The sequence below is a fragment of the Cetorhinus maximus genome, chromosome 19 (assembly GCF_964194155.1).
Source record: "Cetorhinus maximus chromosome 19, sCetMax3.hap1.1, whole genome shotgun sequence".
Lineage (NCBI taxonomy): Eukaryota > Metazoa > Chordata > Chondrichthyes > Lamniformes > Cetorhinidae > Cetorhinus > Cetorhinus maximus.
The window spans coordinates 72,213,530-72,235,509 of NC_135897.1; the positions used below are offsets into that span (position 1 = coordinate 72,213,530).

Below are 21,980 nucleotides of genomic sequence, written 5' to 3' on the forward strand. Positions count from 1 at the left end.
CATTGTTTGTGGCTATACATTTAGTTGGTGATGCCTTTACTTATCTGACCTTTTCCCCACTTTCTGAATGAGACATTAAACCAGAGACCCCTCTATCTGTTCAGGTGGACATTCAAGATCCCTCAGTGCTTTTTTGAAGAGGAGTAAAGACAACATTAATCGCTGTATCGCCACCACTGGAGTGCAGATTAACCTCTCTTCCCTCTCCTTTACCTCTCTTTTTCAGCTTCCCTAGATCTCCAGGCTCCTCCCTCAACAAAATATCATACCTTCTGTCTGACCTTTGCATCAAGCGATTCTTAATCCACATTGATTGTAATCCTCTTCTCAGTTCACCCTTTCCCATCCCTCTTACCAGCCTCCATTATCTATATTTACTCCCTCAAACTTTCACACCTCATACGGTTACTCCCTTAAACTAGTCACCACGTGTAGCCTCAAGCCCTCAAAGCTCTCTCTCCTGGCTACACTCTCTCACACATCCCACTGCCCAATACAAATCCGTCCAGTGTTATTTTTCTCTGTGAATAAAAGTCTTCGTTCACCTCACTCCCACGTATTTTCTCAAGTTCTAAGCTGCCACCTCTAACTGATTACCCTCGGTCAATCTTTGACCGGTCAATCATCTTGCCTCAACCTTCAGTGGTCTTGTCCTTCTCAGAGCCTGGATGGTCTCCCAACTACATCCGGCTGTACCGTTAACAGATCTGGCTGTACTGTCACTTTCTGCAGCTGCTCTCTCGATCAGCTGCTGTACTGGCTGCTGACAGCCGGGTCTGCACTTTGGTCACTTGGCATTCAATTTCTCTAACAGGCTTCCTTCCAGGTGGTCTTCCAGCTTGGGACGTCCGCAGGCTTCACTTCATTCAAATGCTGAAGCTCATGTCCTCTCCCTCACAAAGTCCAGCACTCCCATTTCCTGCAAGTTCCTATGGGTTTGTGGGCTTCAGCCTGATGACTTCAGAGTATTGATCCTCAGATATTTTCTTTTCCTTTGTCTTAGCTTCTGCTTTGACGCTGAGTGTTAGCAACGTGTTGGAAGCGCACTAATGGAGATGTGACATCGCCAGCTTGACACTTGGTTTTGTCATCTGCTGCAGGCGTTCGATCCTTGTTCACGGGCGATGTTGATGTTAATATAGAACGGCCATTTTCCACATAACAAGCAGGCGTTTATTTATTTGGTTGCCCTTTTAGGTTGCCCAGTTGGATATTACGGAGAGCGTTGTGAGGAGAGATGTGACTGTGAAAATGCCATTTCCTGTCACCATGAGTCTGCAGTTTGTCAATGTGCTCGAGGTTGGCGGGGGAAGAGATGTGAGAAACGTGAGTGAAAACCTGGTGATCCATTGAGTGTGAGAGCCAGTCATCGAATCTTTGTACAAGGTTTAGCATAAGTAAGAACGTTGATATAGAGGGAGTAAAATGATTAAACATGAATTGGTTTGATGCACAGAACATTACTGTATTCCTACCTAATCTGACCCTCCAGTCCTCTGTGCTCAACCTTCTATTGAAAGTGACCCTTTTCTTCAAAGAGATAAAAATACATACAATAAAAACAATGCCTTTTAGGGGCGTACCTTGGTGCATACCTTGCTTGCTGAAAGTGGGTGAGAATGCTTGAGAACTATCTGAGTGCATTGTGTAGGGATTTGCACTCTATACTAAACCCCAGAGTAAGAAAATTCTTGTCAAGAATTCTTGTTGGCAGGAAGGACCTTCACTAATTTAGAATGCAAACTAACAAAGTTTATTGGGCAATAAACATTGATAATGATACTGCTAAAGTTTCCAATCCACCTTAACTGCTGAAGCTTCACACTTTACAGCTGCCTGCTGAATTCTATCTCTCTATTTCTCTCTACACTGATCTCTAATTCTTACAGCAATCCTCAGCTCTGTGACAGTGACTTTAGTCCCTCCCCTCCCTTACATTACATTACATCCTGTGATAAATCCTAACCCTTGGCAAGTGCAAAAGCCTCATGAGTCATGTACCCCTTTTTTATACTCATTTTACAGGTAGCTGTGCAACCTTTTAGCCCAAGTATTTACACCTGTGACAACGCAACTAATGACTTCTAACCAAGATTTGCAACTCTTGACCAATGAGAAAAGTGCTTCTAGCTTCCCTACAACATTCTAACCTGAAGGCCTCAGAACATTCTAGGCCCAAGACCATTCTTCTAGCCAATCAGCTTTACAGGCTTGGCGTCCCTCCTAACTGCTAAACTGTAACTTGTATCTTTGACCGGAGGCCCTGGAACACCTTGTCCTCAAATATTTCCCAGCTGTAACTTTAATTCACTCCACATGGACTTTCTTAGAGCTACATCACAGTATTTGGCAATTAAAGAGATGCCTATTTTAAAACTTTTTAACAACATACCTCAAAATTCACCATCTGAACCATCTGAAAAATACATGCAAATTAAGACTTTTCATCACAAAGCTTATGTATAGTACAATTTGATAAATTAAGCCTTATTAATTACACAAATGTGTCAGCAAGGTGAAGTTTAATAATTGTAATGGTCAGCTCTATGTTAAAATAATTATAGGCCAGGATTTTTCAGTTGGTGTGCGGGGGCAGGCCTGGTACACCGGTGCGTAAAATGGCGCACGATGATGTCGGGCGTGCGTCCTGATGTCATTGTGCTGCCCCGTGATGTTTTGTTTAGCGGGCGCGTGTGCTCCCGCCAATAATTACAAGGCCTATTAAAGCCATTAAGGAACCAATTAATTTCAAACTTACGCTGCCCGTCCAACCGAACGGTTGGCGGGCAGGCAAAAAAGGCAAGTGGCCTTTATGTATTTTAGGAAACCTCATCCACGAGCGGGATGAGGTTTCCTAAAGCTTTAACAAATTGAATTTTAAACATTTCTGAAGTATAAAAACATGTGACACAGTCACATGAGGGGACGTGTTTCATTAAATTTTAATTCCGTTTATTTATTTATTTCAATAGCCCTTCGATTTCCGTGAGGCAGCTCTGTGCCTCAGGGAAATTGAAGCGCTCTTTTGTGCGCATGTGCATGTGCATGTGTGCAAAAGAGTGCTGGCCCTGACTCTCCGTCCTGCCCCCGTCCGCACAGGTAGCGCTGAGCGCTACCACTGGCATATTATGCTGGGTGGGCCTTAATTGGCCCGCCTACGTAAAATGGCGGTGCGGAGTCGATCACGGGCGGCAGTCAGCTCCGCAAGCGCCCATGCCTGGTCCCGCTGAGCCCACCCTCAGGAAAAATTCAGGCCATAGTCTTCAACCTTCTCAACTGTAACATTCTAGTTTTGTTTTAAATCCCTTTTCTGCCTCTTAACTAGATTGATTACTTCCCATTGTGCAGTACATTATATACAAGCAAGCTTAGTTGACACCTATATCTAACTTGATTTGTCATTGATGGCAGCTTCCATATCTACCAGATCGCATTTACGCGTACCCTCTGTCAGTGCCCAGCTTCCCACTGTTTTCAAATCGAACACTTTCTTCCACTAACCTTGCCAAGTCACTGGTATGTGACCCCCACATTGACCTCTTGTGGCCTTTGGGCATTAGTAGCTTAACCCTCTACTTCAGAGTAAGCACTTTCCCAATCCTTAAACCATTGACTGAGGCCTGCAATTCTGGCTCTGTAAATTGTAGTATTATTCCTCTGTGTTCTCCCTCCATTTCTCACTGTGGCAATTTTACTTAAAGTGGCTCCTTAACTCATCTGGCAACGTTCTGGCGATCTCTCTCTGACAAACCACTCACTTGAACGTTTTATTTATTGGAATGTGCTCGAGGTTCAGAAGGTCCTTGGTAATTACAACGCTCCTATTAGTGGTCGGAAAACCATGAGTAGCATGTGTCTGAATTTGCAATCTCGTTCCTTCTGGGTGAGGCTTCCCGCGGGGATGTGCAAAGTCAGTCATTCCTAAATCTCCCTTTTTCAGAGATGTAACAGGGGTGGGGTGCTCAGCTTGTGGTGGGTGGGGAGGTGGGGGGGTGGTGGGTGGAGGGATGGTGAGAGTGCTAAGATGCTTAAATTTCAGTTGCAGTTTAGCTGCTGATGCATGTAACAGGCACGTTAGGGTAGCTTTGATCTTATTGGGTATGTGTGAATTGGTGGTGGCTAATTTTATAAATAACTGCCACCATTTTATTATCCTTTTATAAATACCTGGAAGGAAACCATTTGAACCTCACTTAGCTCAGAAAAGACACAGCTGCATGGTGTCTGTGCTTGAACAAAGTTCTTTCACAAAAGACAAGTCTAGTTTTGGGGGCTGGATGGTGCAGTGGTTTAAGGCACTTGCCTTTCCCTTCTAAAACTGGGGCTTCAGTCCTTTCCAGGCTGCTTGAAGGAAGAAATTCTCGATCTGTAGACTGCGGGGGATCCATAAAGCCTACGACATGAAAGTGGCATTAAACTGGCATTCTCACTCAGTGACTTGGGAACTGGAAAATCACATACTGATTCAATAGTGTCAGGGTGTTCAAACTACTGTCCTGGGACCACATGCAAACTGCAAGGCCTAGCAAACAGCCATCAAGGCCCAGACAGCTCTGTATTATTCCCTTTATAGGTTATACTTTGTGATTTAGTCCCACTGGCTCAGAGCATTGAACAACATGAGTGCATATTGGAAATTTTGGGAAGATAAGCCAGTGCACATTTTGCATGATTTCCTGTCCATTCATTTTAATAGACAGAAAATTGTGAGTGCACTGGGAACACCATGGAAACCAGTGCTTCATTTCTTAAATCTACCTTTGTATTTCTTTTCCGCTGATTAAACCTATTTGAATTTAGTTCGGAAAGGGCTGCTCTTGGCGCTGTTGCTCCATTGATGGGTTCATTTGAAATTTGAAATCTGAAAATCTTGATCTGTTTGTATTCACAACTTGAGATTATACAAATTAACACAGGTTAGAAGTTTACACACATTCCTCAAGGCTCCATGAGAAAGAGCGCAGGCCCCGACTCAGGGAATCCCCACCCGCCCGCACAGGGAGTGCTCAGCGTTCCCGGGTGTGCGTCATGCTGGGCGGGCCTTAATTGGCCCGCCCACGTAAAATGGCGGCGCGGACCCGATTGGGGGCGCCGATTGGGTTTGCGCCTGTCCCCGCCCATCCCAGCCTACCCCCGCACAATCCCCCCAATGGGGGGAAAATTCTGCCCCATGGCGAATGTAGAAAGACAAAATCCAGTAGGAGGTGATCTCCTGAGGTTGGCCAGAGTACAGGCAGATTTACTCTTCATCATGCAATAGCTCACCTGAAAGCGCTGGCTGTTGGGACCTTGAAAAGAAATTATTCAATTTTGCAAGATAATATCTCTCATCTAAAGGGTCATTAGCTCAGTTAGCTAGAAGGCTAGTGTGCGGTTCAGATTAATACCAACAGCATGGGCTCAATTGCCATTCTGGCTGAGGTAGACTTGGGACTTGCCTCCTTGCCTATCCCATGCTTAATGTGGAGTGATGCCTCTCAAGCTATATAACCAATTGTCTCTCTCTAATAGAGCGATGCCTATGGTCCCTTGTGGGCTATGGCTCATAACCTTCCTGTCTCTCATCTGAAGAAGCATATAATTCACAAAACCATTTATTCATATACTTTAAAAAAATTCTGATTCAATCAAAATAGCTCGAACAGAGTTTGACTTTTCTTTCTTTCTCTTGCAGCGTGTTTGCCTGGTTACTATGGAGAGAACTGTGGCCAGAGCTGTGAGTGCCCTCCTGGCATTGCCTGTAACCATGTGACCGGGGGGTGTGGCTGTCCGGCTGGATTCACTGGCAATGGTTGTGAAGAAAGTAAGGAGGCTATAGAATGTTCCAGATTTAATTTCTTGAACAATGGTGCATTTATTTAATGCTTAAGGAAGGTGGTGACATGTCTTGTGTTTTGCAATAGTGAAAATGGCCACTTCAGCTTTTATCTGCCTCCCTGTAATAATGAGGATCTGCATTAACTGACAGCTTATTACCCCCTCAAACATTAAGCAACGATGTATTCAGAATCACTGAATTATGCAAGTGAGCGAATAGCGAATATACTTTTGCTCCTGCTTATTTTCAGAGTTAATTGTAATGCTTTCAGAGCATTAGAAAAATGACTCTCAACTTTTTGCAATCCAAGGAATAACTGTTTGGTTCACAGCAGATGGAAATTTACAGGCAGGGAGGCTGGATTCAGAGAGCAAGCCAGCTTACATGCTATCTTCCCTAAAGCAGCCTATTATAAGACCTTAGTTAGTTTACTGTCTGTAGTATTGGGCTCCACATTATAGGAAATATATTGAGACTTTAGAGAGGTTACAATGTGGATTCACTCAGTTGCAAAAATTAAGTGTAGAATACTGTAGAAATGTTTCCAACCTTTTCTGTTTTTATTTCACTAGCATGCTACCTGATGTAAGAAAATATAAACACCAAAATATTGGGCCTTTTTTCATTCGAATAATGCAGATGACAGGGCGATATAATAGAAGTGTTTAAAATTAAAGGGTGAGATAGAGCAGTTTTCTGCAGTGCCTGATATCTGGTTTCGTCGACTGCAATGGAACTGAATAGCAGGAGCTGTGAATAATAGGTGGCTGATCGAATACCATCCATTTTACCCCACCGTCCAAGATGAATTTTTACCTCAACCACCGCTCCCGCCTCCCCTTCCGCCCTCAGCCACCTGTCTCCATCAGACTGAGGAATTGCTTGTTTAAAATCTAAAAGAAGGGATGGGGAAAATGGTAAAATGAGGGTGAAGAAGAAATTAAAACCAGTCTCTCTCAGAGGGAAAGATTGGCCTCAGGTCTGTGAGATACATTCGGACTCGGTACATCTTTGTGTCATGTCACAGAAGCTCTACTGTGCCAATTTCTCTAGACTCCTTGGGTAGACCTTAAATGTGATATCAAACTTTCATTGGCTCCGTCGCATCAAGATGGTCGAAATGAATGTTTACCCTTCTTGTCAAATCTATCCAATTGTACCAGTAAAGGTCCATATCTGAATTTTAAAGTGTTCTTAGCTTAAGGGAGAGAAAATTCTCTCCATCGGGGGGCTTGTGTAGGGGCGGGTGTGGGCGAGCGTGCAGCCGATTGGCACCCCCCATCGGCTGGGCACCACCATTTTACGTGGGCAGGCCAATTAAGGCCCGCCCAGCGTGATGTGCGCCCGGAAGCCCTGTGCGCTCCCTGTGCGGGCGGGGGGGGGTGGTTGCCTGAGTCAGGGAGTGCGCTCTAGCGCAGAAATCTCCTTGAGGCACAGAGGTGCCTCAGGGAGATTACTTTCACTTATTATACATTGATTAAAGGTAAAAAATTTTTTTACAGACATGTCCCCTCTTGTGAAACTGTCACATGAGCTGGGACATGTCCATTAATTTTATTTAAAAATTTTCAACACTTTAAAAAGGGTTATGGAACCTCATCCCACCTATGGATGAGGTTCCATGAAAAATGCGAAGGCCGCCTGGGCTCTTCGCCTGCCTGCCAACCTTAAGGTTGGATGAGCAGCTCAGCTAATTGCTTTTTTGGCTTTTTAACAGGCCTTAATAGGCCTTTGACAGTTCGGCGGGCGCACAGCTGACTTGGCTGCGCACCCGCTGAACTGAAAATCTAAATGTCGCGCGGTGACGTCGGAATGCACACCCGCTGTCACCCCGCGTCATTTTATGCCTCAGCGAGCAGGCTCCCCCCCACCGCTCGCCGAGCTGAAGATTCTGCCCAAGGTGTGTCTGAGTGTGGCTAGTGTCCTTAATTCATATTAAATGATCTTTCACATTTTTTGAAGTAATAATAATCCAGAGTAGATGCTCCTTTATAGAGCTCGCCACTGCCCAGGCTCTGCTTTCTTGTGGAGAGAGAACACTTGCCACACCTCAAGCTTGGGCTATATAGAATCTTAGAAAGTTTACAGCACTTGGCCCATCGTGTCTGCGCCAGACATTTATCTTAAAAGGAATCTGGGATCCCAGCTCAGCCTTCTATTTTCCCACAGGCTGAAAAGGGTGTTAGGATATCCTTGTATTTAAACACCCTTGTCAGCATGATCATGGTTATTTACTATATAGAGGATCCTTAACTCATACCCACCTCTGACCACAATGTAACGGACATGATGATTAGTGCTAACCAGGAGTGAACTCTCCCCTTTCACCTATTGTGTATTTAATGTTTACAGGGTAATGACACTGAGTCAGGCATGACCTGTTCAATATCAGACAGGACTGAATTGATCCTTTGGTTGTACCAATGCTGGTGTTGTGTTAAAACAGACAGCAACATTTTCCATCTTCTGACTTTTCTTCTCTCTTTCTTCCAGATTGTACGCCAGGTACCTACGGACAGAACTGTAACCAGGTGTGTCAGTGTTCAGGAGTGAATGAGGAGTGCAACCCTGTCACTGGGAAATGTACCTGTCTACCTGGCTATCATGGTACCCTCTGTGATCTCCGTACGTATTAACTGATTTTCGTTGTTGGATCTTTGGTTTGCGGTTATCGGTCAGTTTCTCTATCATATCTTTCAATAGATTCATCTTTTTCTGTAGCTTATAAAAATCAGGTTGCAAAATCATTAAAAGCGAAAGTTTGGAACATTCAATTTTATAATAATCCACCCTAAGAGTATTTTAATTATTTATAGCTCCAATATTTCACAATTAGCTTTTCTCAAAAGTGTTACCAGCATGAGATAAAATGATCCATCATTCGGTAACTTTGATTGATATTAAGATTGTTATATCATGCCTTCATTATAACACTCTGTTCTGTTCACCTATGATCAGTAGGAGGTTCTCAGCTATAATAGCCTGTCAGTCATACACCAATTCTCAATATTAACTGCACAGCTATAACATTCTGTTGTGCACTCATCATCAGCATAAGGTTCTCCTTTATAATAATCTCTGTTGTATTCCTTTTGTCAGTATAAAGCTTTCACTCCTAATTTTAATGCATGCAATGCAAGTTAAGGAGACATTTCTGATTTCCACTGCCTTAACACATCCGTATTGTATTAATTGTACTCCTAAAGAGAAAGACAAAATGTATTGTAATAACTATTTTATAAGGGTTTATTTTACAGTGTACTGTTTTGGTGCTGGCAAGAATGGATTATATGAAGCTGCATTATGCTTATGTGATGGGGATATAATCTCCCTTTATCTCAGACACTAGAGGTATTACTAATGAAGTTGTGAGTTATTTGCTTATAAAATGACCACTTCCAGCAGGATGAATTGCTTCTGTGTTTAAAACATTGGTGGGCCTTCAATTTACCTTCAGGGTCGTGGAAGACAGAACATAAATGTTATTAATCTGTGCTATTGTGTGTCTCACAGTAAAATGAGATGAAAACTCTTGAATAAGAGTGAGTGAACTTGTCTTTCAGGGTGTCCAGAGGGAACCTATGGACCCTACTGTCGAGAGAGCTGCAAGTGTCAGAACGAGGGTCAGTGTGACACTGTGACTGGAACCTGCATCTGTCCTCCTGGATTTATTGGACCAGACTGCATGATCAGTAAGTCACACTTGTCCAAACCTTTCAATAGGAATCACCGGCGAGAATATAATATGGCAGGAATTTAACAAGATCGTTATTTATAAAAATAATCGTTCTGTGATGAAAGCATGAAAATGTTAGTGTGAAATTTTTACTTTTTCATCAGGTAGTTCCAGGTCTGTCACAATACAGGCTAGATACAGGGTAAACTTTTCTTCCTATATTATCCCAGCAATGCACCTTAACCCTAACTTCAGAAGAACAGCCCTGAATTCACCAGTGGAACATTATTTGGAATTGGTGTTTACAGTGATGTTCTTGCTTCATTTGTTTGTCTGTTCTCACCTCCATTTTGAGACCACCTGACATTGATATAAATATAAGAGGGGGAATGAAATCTGTGGATTAACCTTGTATCACATAAGTGATGCAGTAACAAGTCTATTTATATCATAGTCATTTCCAACCCTCATGCAGTGGTCTGTTGATGGTATAAATACATACTGGAAAATGTAGGGTTTAAGCCTTCCCGAACTTTTTCCTGGTGTGACCCCATTTTAATGCCCCATAACCCCAGAGTGAAAATTAAGGGTTTACTAGAGTTGTTGAGCAGTGGTTGGGGGTGGGTTGGGGAGGGGATTCAGCTGCTGAGTGGAGAGGGGGAGGCGGCCTTCAGCTGATGAACGGGGGTGGGGTGGACCTCAGCTACTGAGCAGCGGGGGAGAGGGGTGGCCTTCATTGCCTGAGCGGGTTGGGGTTGAGCATGGTAAGAAGTATTTAAACAGCAGCGCAGCAGCAACGAAGCCTCCATGGTCTGTCCATTAGGCCACGCCCAGCACGAGACATTTCGGCCTTGGAGCTCATGACCCCAGAATCTTGACTTGTGACCCCACCTTGGCTTGCAACCCACAGTTTAGGAAGCCCTGGTATAAGCTCTCTGTTTTATTGTTACCATTTTAGTAAGTAAGATCCCTACAAGTTACAGTGGGGAATGCATAATATCTAAAATACATCAGGTATATTAGATAAATATTCAGTGTCTGCCGAGATAATCACTAAGCACAGTTGAAATTATCCAGAGTCATTTTACATGAAACACTTAGAGGAGACTTTTAATCCTGCAGTTTGAGCTGGATTCAACCCAGGTGCCAAAATTGAAACGACAGTATGTGACTAATGTGTCATCCTATGTTATTATGATTACCATTTCTCACTCAACAATATCACCAGAAAAATTGTAAATTAAAATGACTGAAGTACTGCTTCAACAAAGTACTCAGAAACGTCCTTTGAGGTACCAGTACTTAGTTTCTGTTTCAGCCAGCAGTGAAACACTTTTCAAAATACTGCTGATACTGCATATCCAAGGGTCAGCTTAGTATGAAAGTTGGCCTTTGATATAATAGTCATAAGCAGGATGAGCAGCATCCATATCCACCCTACCTGTTTCTGATAAAATGTCTATCCCAGGTCCCTGCCCACCCATCAATAGTCTTCGGACATCATGCCCCACACACTAGAATCCTTCTGCTAAGTCCTTTCTATACCCATACCATGGGCACGAGTTTTAGATTCGCGGGCCTGGGATCGGCCGGGGAACGGACCGCCGCCCGTGAACGGCCCCCGACAACAATTTGCCAAGTAATGGCCAGCCAGCATGAAGCGTGCGCTGAAAAGCTCAGCGCTGCCAGAGTGGGGGCAGGAGGAGGGCGGGCGCTGACATAAGCGCGGGCACAGGCAAGCGCTGAATGAAAGCTCCCTGAAGACAAAGAGCTGCCTCTGGGAGCTGAAGATTTTAAAACCAATAAATAAAGTTCATAAAATTAGGAAAAAAAAAATCCACACATCACAATTGGTCACCTGAACGTATATGTGATAAAAATGCTGTCCATAGGTTTTTATTTTTAAAAAATTTAATAACGGAAATCTCATCCTGCCCTTGGATGACGTTTCATAAAAAATGCAAAGTCCACCTGGTCAGCTCACCCATCCGCCAACTGTGAGGCTGGATGGACCATGCAATATCAGAGACAATTACAACTTTAATGATCTTAATAGGCCTCTTAATTGTCAGGTGGGTGCGCTTCCGAATTATGCGCGCGCCCGCTCACCGAAATATTGCAGGAGCACGAGATGATGTTGGGACACTCGCCCAACGTCATCACGCGCGATTTCACGACCATTCTGCCCCATATCTACAAAAGACTGCTCAACCCCTACTCATGATGGAATTTTCTATCACTTCACCTGTCTGTTCTCCTAGCCCCTGTGTCAGTTTCCACTCAATGGGGCCTTTTTGCCTCTGATTCAGAAAGTTCAAGCTTTCAGCACTTTAGCACATAATCTAGCCTGACACTTCAGTGACATACTGAGAGACTGCAGCATTGTCAGTAGTGCTATCTTTTGGCTGAGACATTAGCTGCCCTCTCAGGTGGACTTCAATGATCACATGGCACTGATGGACAAAGAGCAGGGGAGTTCTCCCTGTATCATGACCAATATATATCCATCAACCAATATCATTCAGGTAGACTGGTCATTTATCTAATTGCTGTTTGTGAAACCTTGCTGTTCACAAATTGGCTGCTGTATTTGTTCACATTACAGCAGTGACTATGCATTTGGAAGCCTTCCATTGGCTGTAAAACACTCCTGAGGTCATGAAAGGCACTATGTAAATATAAGTTTTTTTTTAACAAAGTGGGTTACAAAATCTTAAACAATTTTACAAAGAGTAAATTTTGGGAGGCTTTGCACTTGGTGAGAGGCCTTAATGTTGCATGCCACAGACATGGCCCTACAGTTAGGTGACATCTCTGTGATACAGTGAGCCTCCAGTCTGGGAGCTAGGCCTAACTATAGATACCCTATTGTTTCTAGCACTGGCTCAATAACAGGTACAAAACTGTTCACACTCTCCATTCTGATGTATGTGTGTGAATATGCTTATGTCAGTTTGCATTGATGTATTGACTTCCAAATTTCACAACATATATTTGCACTTACAAATATTTCTCTTCTCTAGCTTGTCCAGAAGGCTTTTATGGGAAAGACTGTATGATGTTGTGTCCTTGTGGTGAAGGAGGTCGATGTGACCCTGTGACAGGAAAATGCCAGTGTCAGTCCGGCACAATGGGTTCTACCTGCCAGAAAGGTACAGCCCAATGATTTATTCTAAAAACAGAATCCTGATGAGTCACTATATTCACAATACAGTAATAGTTTTTGATGTTTCTAAATTGAGAACGGTTCTCAGCTTTAACCTACAATGACTAATTTTAATATCCGTGAACAGTGCTAAGCCCTTAAAACAGATTCATGTATATATAGTCAAACATTCATATACAGGTAATGTGATCATTTTAAGTGGCTACCTGATATATCACTCAGAAGTCAATGAATCAAAAACTGGGAGCAGAATTCCTACTTATCACTCAAAGATCAGACTGCAATAAAACTAAACAAGGAGCTATCTTAATAATGTGATTGCTCCTAAAACATTAACAGCTTTTTGGATTTATCAGTCTGATATAACACACTTCTATGTTGGTGAGTGGAGTGTGTGCTTGAATGCAATATCTAAATGTTACATTCAAGGTGGTTTCTTCTCACCTGTACGGGAGTTCATTTAAACTGTGAGCACTTAAATAATTTTAAAATCTAGCAAGACATAAAGCAAATTCCACATTTATGATATAAGACAGGTTGTCCATTGAATATGAGGTGTGACATTCTGGCAGATTGTAAAGTTAGGCAGCTTAAGAGTAATTGCTTTGGATTGACTTGTTTCAAGTGCTGTTGTTTTGGTTCAGTGTGTCCAAAGGGAAGATATGGACTAGACTGCTTGGAATTCTGTGCCTGTCAGAATAATGGTATATGTAACCCAGAAGATGGGACGTGTTCCTGTGGACTTGGATGGACTGGTACCCATTGTCAAAAAGGTATGTTCACTGGTTAAAGATGCACTTCTTGTATGTGAGTTTCTGGATTCTAAAATATTTATTAATTAGGGCACTGGATGAAAATTAGATTCTAGCTACTTTAACTGTAGTTGCAACTGCATCAAAGAAAATGCGGTCAATAAATACTAGGCTCTCTTTGGAAGAAATGAATGGTGAACATTTCTGCGTATAATGCAGCCCATGGTAAATTGGAGTGTTATAACAAGGGAGCATGAGATATAGTACATAATGTAATAACAGGAGAGAGGGAATGTATCACTAAGCATTAAGATAACAGTGGGGTGGAGGTATATAGTAACACTTTACAAAGAAGGACAATGATGTAAGCCAGAGTGTTATATTGAAGGGAATGGTGTATATCAGAGAGTCATAATGAGGATTATGGTTTATTTCAGGGTGTTACAGTCGGGAGGGAGGAATGGAATATCAGACTTACACTGAGGAGTTGGGTGCCTAAACTGAAATATGAAAGGGATGACAATGGTATTGACCATGTACTCCGCGTCAAGTGAGGTGTGGAACGAAAGTGAAGGAATTTCCTTCTAACGCCTCACTTCAGTCCACTTTGTCATCCATTACAGACTGACATCACCAGAGCTATGGCAGGCACCGCTTTCAGTCAGAGTGGTGCCGAGAATGGTGGGCAGTGCCAGGAATGGTGGGCAGTGCCAGGAATGGTGGGAGACGGTTTCCTCTAAGCTGTGTGGTTAGAAGTCTCTACAGAGGCTGTGTATAGGTCAATCCTTCGAGTTACTGTGCACTTAACAAAAGCTTTGGAGGGTATATTGGTGGGGGATCCTGGGAATAGTGAGTAGAGCTGGAATGGGATTGGTGGGCATGACTGGGAATGATAGGTGGTGCTGGAAATAATGGGCAGGAATGGGAATGGTGGATGGTGGTTTGGAATATATGGGTGGGGATGGGAATAATGGGCAGTGCTGGGGATGGAAGGTAGAGCTTAGGGGATGCTGAGAGGAGAAAGTTCTTTTTTGTGGGGAAAGCATATAAAGGTAGTGCAAAACTGTATAGTGAAGGTTTTTCTTTTGTAACGCAGAGTGCTCTGTGGGGAAGTATGGAGCCAATTGCCAGTTCGACTGTTTGTGTTGGAATAACGGAACCTGTGATCGGCTTACTGGCAGCTGCCAGTGTTTGGAGGGTTTCTACGGCCCTTTGTGTGAACATGGTTAGTTGATTCATTTTTTTGCACAATCTTCACCAACAGTCAAACAATGTGCATTGAATGGGATGACATGTGAAACCTGAGAATGTGCCTTCCAAATGCCTTGTTTGTGACTTGGTACCACTTTGAGAGGGTGACCTGGTGAAGTGAGGGCTGTCTTAACTCTGTATATTGATGTAGAAGTGACCAACTGCTGCTCTGTGCATAGCAACTGCTCTTTTTAATAAGTGTTTTAAGATTCACATCATTTTCATAATGTGAACAGATGTTAGCAGTTAGTCACCTCATTAACAACTTTGGATCATTGGTTCACAGAACTCACCTTCACTTTCAGTACATTGATCATCAAAATAAATTTTGTTTGACTCAAGCAGCTTGCTGTGTTCAAGACTTCAGTCCAATTGGAATAAATAAAGTGGAAAGTTGCTGCACATAGCAAATTGCTCTTAAATAAAGCGGCTGTGTAGAAATGTTGAGTTTATTGAGTCAGACATATGTGGTATTCCTTTAGGTAACATGGTAGAATCAGGAGTGAGAATTGTTTAATGTTAGTTGAGAGTTATTTTGACCTCTATAATTCACTGGCTTCTTTCCTAGCTTGCCCTCTGGGGTTTTATGGTTTAACCTGCGCTCACTCCTGTGACTGTAAGCACGGTGCTGCTTGTGAACCCAGCACGGGCCAGTGCATCTGTCCACCTGGCTACCATGGCGATTACTGTGAAAAAGGTAATGTCACTTCTGACTTTTTTCTCAAATGACTTTGCCATACCACCATTGTTCACATATGAAATAGAGATTCGCGATTAGCAATAGGTACCAGGCAGCCTGTAATGCAATGGAGGAGTTTAAGGTAATTAATCTGTAGAGTAAAATTTGGGAGGGAGCTACAGCCAGTCATTTCACTGAAAGATTAATTTATTTTTTATGCACTAGTGCATACCTAGTACATGAGATACAGGTTGGAAACAGACTGAAGCCGTCCGACAGCTGATATTATAGGAGTAGATTTTCATCTGCACAATAATCTGATGGGGAAGATCCAAAGCCCTTTATAGGTCCGACCTGATTCTCATACCTTTGATTTCAAAGATGGGCTCTGTTAAGGGAGTGTGATCTGTCCCACAAGATTACTACTCAGGCTATTAAGACAAAAATTTCCCCCACAGAACAATTAATATTTACAAGCGAGATCTTGGCTTGAATCTAATCAAGACGTTTAGATGAATTGCAGACTAAAGATACCAGCCATGGTTCAGCTGGTAACACTCTTGCCTCTAAATCAGAATGCTGTGGGTTCAAGTCCCACTCCAGGTCGTGATCACAAAAATGTGTCTGACAATCTGGTGGTGCACTAAGGAAGTGCTGCAATGCCAGAGGTGCCATCTTTCAGATGAGATGTTAAATCAAGGCCCCATCAGCCCTCTCAGATGGATGTAAAAAAATCCCATGGCACAATTTTGAAGAAAAGAAGGTGAGTTATCCCTGGTGTCCTGGCCAATCCGTAAGAACATACAAATTAAGAGCAGGAGTAGGCCACTTGGCCCCTCTAGCCTACTCCGCCATTCAATAAGATCATGGCTGATCTAATTGTAACCTCGGCCCCACATTCCTGCCTACTCTCAATAACCTTTTACCCCCTTTGTTAATCAAAAATCTATCCAGCTCTGCCTTAAAAATATTCAAAGACTCTGCTTCCACTGCCTTTTGAGGAAGAGAGTTCCAAAGACTCACAACCCTCTGAGAGAAAAAATTTCCCCTTGTCTCTGTCTTAAATGAGCGATCCCTAGTTCTAGATTCCCCTCTCTACAACCGCTCTGTCAAAACCTCACAAGATCTTAAAGGTTTCTATCAAATCACCTCTCACTTTTCTACACTCCAGTGGTTACAAGCCTAACCTGCCCAATCTTTCCTCATAAAACAACCTGCCCATTCCTAGTATTAGTTAGGTATCCCTAAATCAACATCACAAAAAAACAATTATCTGGTCATTATTACATTGCTCTTTGTGGAAACTTGCTGTGCACAAATTGGCGTCTGCCTTTCCTAGATTTCGACAGTGACCACACTTGGAAAAAGTACTTTCAAGCTGTAGAGCACTTTGGGACATCATGTGGTCATGAAAGGCATTACATAAATGCAAGTCTTTTTTTAAAAATAAATAAACTAGACCTATTGCTCTGGAGCATTTTTCCTATATTTTATCATTCGTTTATTTTCTTCTTGGTTTCCTTTGCTGTATTTTCCTTACAACATATGATTGTACACATGCTTGATCCTGTTCACACATGCGTGTTCTCTGTCTCACTCTTACATATGAACACACACAAGCACACAGGAGGCTTGTGACAAGGTTATAAACATTAACTAAGCTTTATCATAGTATTTTGTTCAGTACAGGTGAGATTTACTGTTTCATTTTGAAGGGAGAAAGATGAGTCAATGCTCCCAACCCTTCCCTCTAATGCTCAATCTCTAAAAGGCCCTAACTAACAGCATGCGACTGGGGAAGAGTTAGTGAGAAGCAGGTGAGTTTTCGTGCATTTTTCATGTGCTAATGTGTACATATTGATTTGTTATATTCTAGCTTGTGAAGCTGGACATTTTGGGGAGAGGTGCCAGCAGATGTGTGATTGTGAAGGCCTCACATCATGCCATCCTGTAACAGGAAAGTGCCTTTGCCCACCAGGTAGAACTGGAGACCGATGTGATAGCGGTAATACTTTTTCCTGCATACTCAATTTTTTTGCATTTTATCTTTGTAATAATAGATTACCTGATAGCAGGCATTGAGTACTTTTTTTTGTATATCGCCTATGTGGTCTTGGAGCTCTAGCTGTAGAACATTTGGAAGTAGATCTCTTGAAAGGACTTGTCACCCTTGTGGCACACTGAACTCATTTATTTTGGACTCATTAGCTCTCATTGTAAATCTTTGCTCTTCTGTCAAGAGGGTTTGCTAACTCTTGTGGATTAAAAATTGGATTGCTTTTTACATAGACTGTGAGTTTGAATGATAGACTATTGGACTGTCATTCACTGGGCTTAATTGATTGAATGATGAGTTTAGGAACTTTCATTTAGTAGACTAGATCTTAGGAATTTCATTCTTGCTCAAGAAATACCAGCATTGCTCATCATCCAGAGAACTAGAATTCAAATCTAAGTTCTTTTTAAAATTCTTTTCACATGATGTCACTGGCTAAGCCAGCATTTATTGCCCATCCCTGATTGCCCTTGAGAAGGTGCTGGTGAACCATCTTCTTGAACTGCTGCAGTCCATGTGGAAAAGGTACACCCACAGCACTGTTTGCGAGGGAGTTCCAGGATTTTGGACCAGCGACAGTGAAGGAACGGTGATATTATTCCAAGTCAGGATGGTGTGTGGCTTGGAAGGGAACTTGCAGGTGGTGGTGTTCCCATGCATCTGCTACCTTTGTCCTTCTATATGGCAGAGATCATGGGTTTGGAAGGTGCTGTTGAAGGAGCCTTGCTGAGTGGCTGCAGTGCACTTTGTAAATGGTACACACTGCTGCCATTGTGCATCGGTGGTGGAGGGAGTGAATGTTGGATGTTGGAACCACGGATGGTGTGCCAATCAAGCAGGCTGCTTTGTCCTGTGTGGTGTCGAGCTTCTTTAGCATTGTTTGAGCTGCATTCATCCAGGCAAGTGGGGAGTATTCCAACACACTCCTGACTTGTGTCTTGTAGATGGTGGACAGGCTTTGGGAAGTCAAGAGGTGAGTTACTTGCTGCAGGATTCCTAGCCTCTGACCTGCTTTTGTAGCTACAGTATTTATATGACTGCTCCAGTTCAGTTTCTGGTCATTGATAACTCCCAGGATGTTGATAGTGGAGGATTTCAGTGATGGTGATGCCATTGAATGTCATGGGGAGATAGTTGGATTCTCTCATTGGAGATGGTCATTGCCTGGCACTTTTGTGCTGTGGAGTTACTTGTCACTTACCAGCCCCATAATAAATCAACCATCATTAATCAACAGAACTAGCAATTATCCACTTGGTTGACATTCAGAGGAACCTTAATCGAACCTCAGATGCAGCTGACTGGCAGAATGACAAATATAAAATTGGATCTTCATTCAATCCCACTCCTGCGTAGTTTGCTTCTCACTCATTCTCAGCCTGGCCTTTAAACTGAGCATTAAATGGCAGTGCAATCGTCCACCTCATAAGAGAGGAGGATCAGCTATTTTTTTGCTGAGGTATTACTGCCAGCTAACATGAAAAGTAGCGTAGAGAAGTCTGTAATCCCCCTGAATAGTCTAACCTTTCCTTCTGAAAAAAGGCAACATTCTAGTTACTGAAATGTGGAAGAGAAGGGACTTTCTGAACAGATTCTCAAAGTACTTTTTCATTTTGTTGCTTTCCAGAATGCAGGACAAACCGATATGGACCTAACTGCTCCTTGACCTGCAACTGTGCTAACAAAGCTCACTGCAACTCCCACAATGGAAGCTGTGTATGCTCCTTCCAGTGGATGGGGCCTACTTGTGAAGAAGGTATGGTTGCAGCCTGGGTTAATGTGTCAGTAACTCAAGCAACAGTACCAAAAACAGATTAACAGAGTCATCTCATTGGCATTTCTGGGACCTTTCCGCGCACAAATTGACACTACGTTGCTTTGGGATATCCTGTAACTGTGGTATGGTGCTACATAAGTGCAAGTTATTTTCCTTCCCGCTGTGTTGGAGAAAAAATATTTATTAGAGGTGATATCATGGTGTATTAGCAATGAGGATGATTGGCTTAATACCAGGTAGATTTTTTTTTAAAAATCCATTGTGAATAAAATGGAAGATTCCATTTTTCTAAACATCATTATGATTGTGTCTGATCATCATTTGAGATGAATTGTGCAAGAAAGAATGTTACATGTTTTGAGGCAGAGAAGATGTTTAATCCTTGAAGGATCATCTGCTTTAGAAATTGATTGGCGGCCATTTTGAGGTCACCAACTAGTCACTGATCTGTAATGTAAATAACAGAAAACCTTTCCTGCTTCTTTCCAGGGGGCCCTTTGCAGCCTCTGATTCCCCGTGAACGTGCTCAGTCAGAAGAATATCATCTGCAAAGAACTTTCCATCACTCATAGTTTGACCCAGAATTCTGGCTTTCTGAGAAGTGATTGGCTTTGTTTACAGCTGAAGAGTTACTCAACAAATCAGGAAACGTTATGAGTTCTTGAGTAACAAGCCTGAATTTATCTGCTCATCTGTATAGGTGACCCAGAAGGATAACCAGAGGGTCTGTACTTTATTTCACTAATCTTTTGACATCTCATGGCCATTCTGATGATAACCTGGAGCAATTTAAGCTCCTGCAAAGAATGTTGCGAACAGGTACATGTTGAGAATTGGTCAACTTATGATGCTTCCATTCATGGGAAGGTTAATAATCTTGTACAAAGGGAAAAAGAGACACTGCAATAATTAAGCATGAGGAGCTCTGGAAGTTTAATTCTGTTGCAATAAAGGGCGCACGAATTTATGTTAGATTCACTAGATGATGGGATTCAGAAAAAATTAAATTGATGCACAGACACTAGCTAACTCCATGCACATTTTGATGTCCTCTCATTCATCATTTTGGAATAGTATTGCATCATAGTCCCATTTACATCTCTTGGTTTTGTTCTTCACCTCACTTTTGATCATGGTTTTATTATCATGTGTTAATTAACAATCTTGGATAGTCTCAACCTGTTTATAAATTATCACCAAGAATCTTGTTGTCTGATCTACTTTGAAGCTTGACACCATTTCCAGATGCACCCAAGTCTGTTAACATCAACGGGTGGACAGAAACTATCAACACATCCTGGCATTATCTGATTTCATTGCAATGGGGCTTGGAGAATGGGGCCAAAAGAGGGAGTTTCATTCAATTTCAATGGATGAAAGATACTTACTAAGAAGAACCCATTTAAAATAAAACACACGGAGCTCTGTAACATGTTTGTGACCCTAAACAGCCACCAGCTGCATGCATTTTTAAAAAAGATTTCTGTATGTCTGTAATATAATGTGATCTTTTGTATTTTTTTCAGTTACTGTCCCCTCCTAATCTGTATTGTAATCATTCTGTTCCTGCTCTCTGGTGTTCCCGAATGGCTCCAATTCTGGTCTTTTTAATGAATGGTTTCACTTTGCAGCAAGTTCTGTGGTCAATGACAGATAGAGGCAACTGTCATACTGCAATTAAAAAGGCTAAAGTCTATACTTATGGGATTTTGGTAATTACTTCAATTTTGCTCCCTGCAAGCTTGGATTCTCCAGGTTGAGAAAGAATCCACATTCTTCAGTGTGGCTGGAAATGCCATAGGCGGTTTGTCTCTGTTTTGTTAGCGTTGGTGCCTACAAGCAATTGCCTCCATTAGCAATTACCTTAACTATTTTGATTAGTTCTTTCATCACTCCGGACTGACGGAAGAATGTTCCCCACCTTGAGGATACAGATACATATTATCATTCTTCACACTAGGCTATCAGAACCAGCATTCTTTCTAATGAATATCAAAGATTTATGAAATTTGAGCTGAGGGTAATCCAGTTCCAATATCTGAGGGATGTTCCCAAAGACGATCTCTGGAGATAAGGGTTGAATGACAGCTGCGTATATAGTCAGACAATATATTTGGCAATCTTTTGGCAAATCTTCAGGTTTCCTTATTCCACTACACCCGCAGCACTTGTTAAGATGAATAGGCAAATTGACTAAACATCATATGTAAATTTTGTGTTAGAAATACTGGTCCTAGGATCAGTATTTTTGTGGCTAATTCGAAAAATGTTGCACTTTTTTGTAATAGGCCCCTGCAAAAAGTGACATCTGTTGTAATGGTCTTTTGCTGCTCTTGAATTTTTTATTATTTTTAATAAGCCTCATCCACAATTTAAAACCTAACTCGTGGTCTGATGGAATGTTTTTGCTTCCACTATTGGAAAACTAGCCTGGCCACGAGAAGTCTTTTATCATTCCTGTTGAGCTTTGAGCACTTTGCAATAACAAGTATGTTTGGATTGACTCTGGGACAGTGAAATGATGTTAGATAAGACCGAGAGCGAGGGAAGGCTCACTGACAGAAGTGGTTCTTGACACTGAGCATAAGAGAAATATCTGCTGGAGACCTAAAATGGTAACATTCAAAAAATAAAAACAGAATTACCTGGAAAAACTCAGCAGGTCTGGCAGCATTGGCGGAGAAGAAAAGAGTTGCCGTTTCGAGTCCTCATGACCCTTCAGCAGAACTGAGTGAAGTTAGGAGAGGGGTGAAATATAAGCTGATTTAAGGTCAGGGGTGGGGGGGGAGAGAAGTTGGGGGGGTG

At 42.3% G+C, this 21,980-nt stretch overlaps 1 protein-coding gene across 3 annotated transcripts in view; it reads left to right on the plus strand.

Moving 5' to 3' along the window:
• Window positions 1-21,768, plus strand: part of LOC144693912 (uncharacterized) — a 333,595-nt gene extending 311,827 nt beyond the window's left edge. For all 3 annotated transcript variants that reach the window (XM_078564124.1, XM_078564125.1, XM_078564126.1), the window contains 11 exons: window positions 1,198-1,326; window positions 5,675-5,803; window positions 8,312-8,443; window positions 9,382-9,510; window positions 12,518-12,646; window positions 13,305-13,433; window positions 14,509-14,637; window positions 15,232-15,360; window positions 17,219-17,347; window positions 19,026-19,154; window positions 19,665-21,768. In XM_078564124.1, the coding sequence (XP_078420250.1) occupies window positions 1,198-1,326; window positions 5,675-5,803; window positions 8,312-8,443; window positions 9,382-9,510; window positions 12,518-12,646; window positions 13,305-13,433; window positions 14,509-14,637; window positions 15,232-15,360; window positions 17,219-17,347; window positions 19,026-19,154; window positions 19,665-19,747 (1,376 nt within the window). In that variant the 3' untranslated portion in view covers window positions 19,748-21,768. The remainder of the gene's footprint in view (window positions 1-1,197; window positions 1,327-5,674; window positions 5,804-8,311; window positions 8,444-9,381; window positions 9,511-12,517; window positions 12,647-13,304; window positions 13,434-14,508; window positions 14,638-15,231; window positions 15,361-17,218; window positions 17,348-19,025; window positions 19,155-19,664) is intronic.
• The last annotated feature ends 212 nt before the right edge of the window (window positions 21,769-21,980 follow it).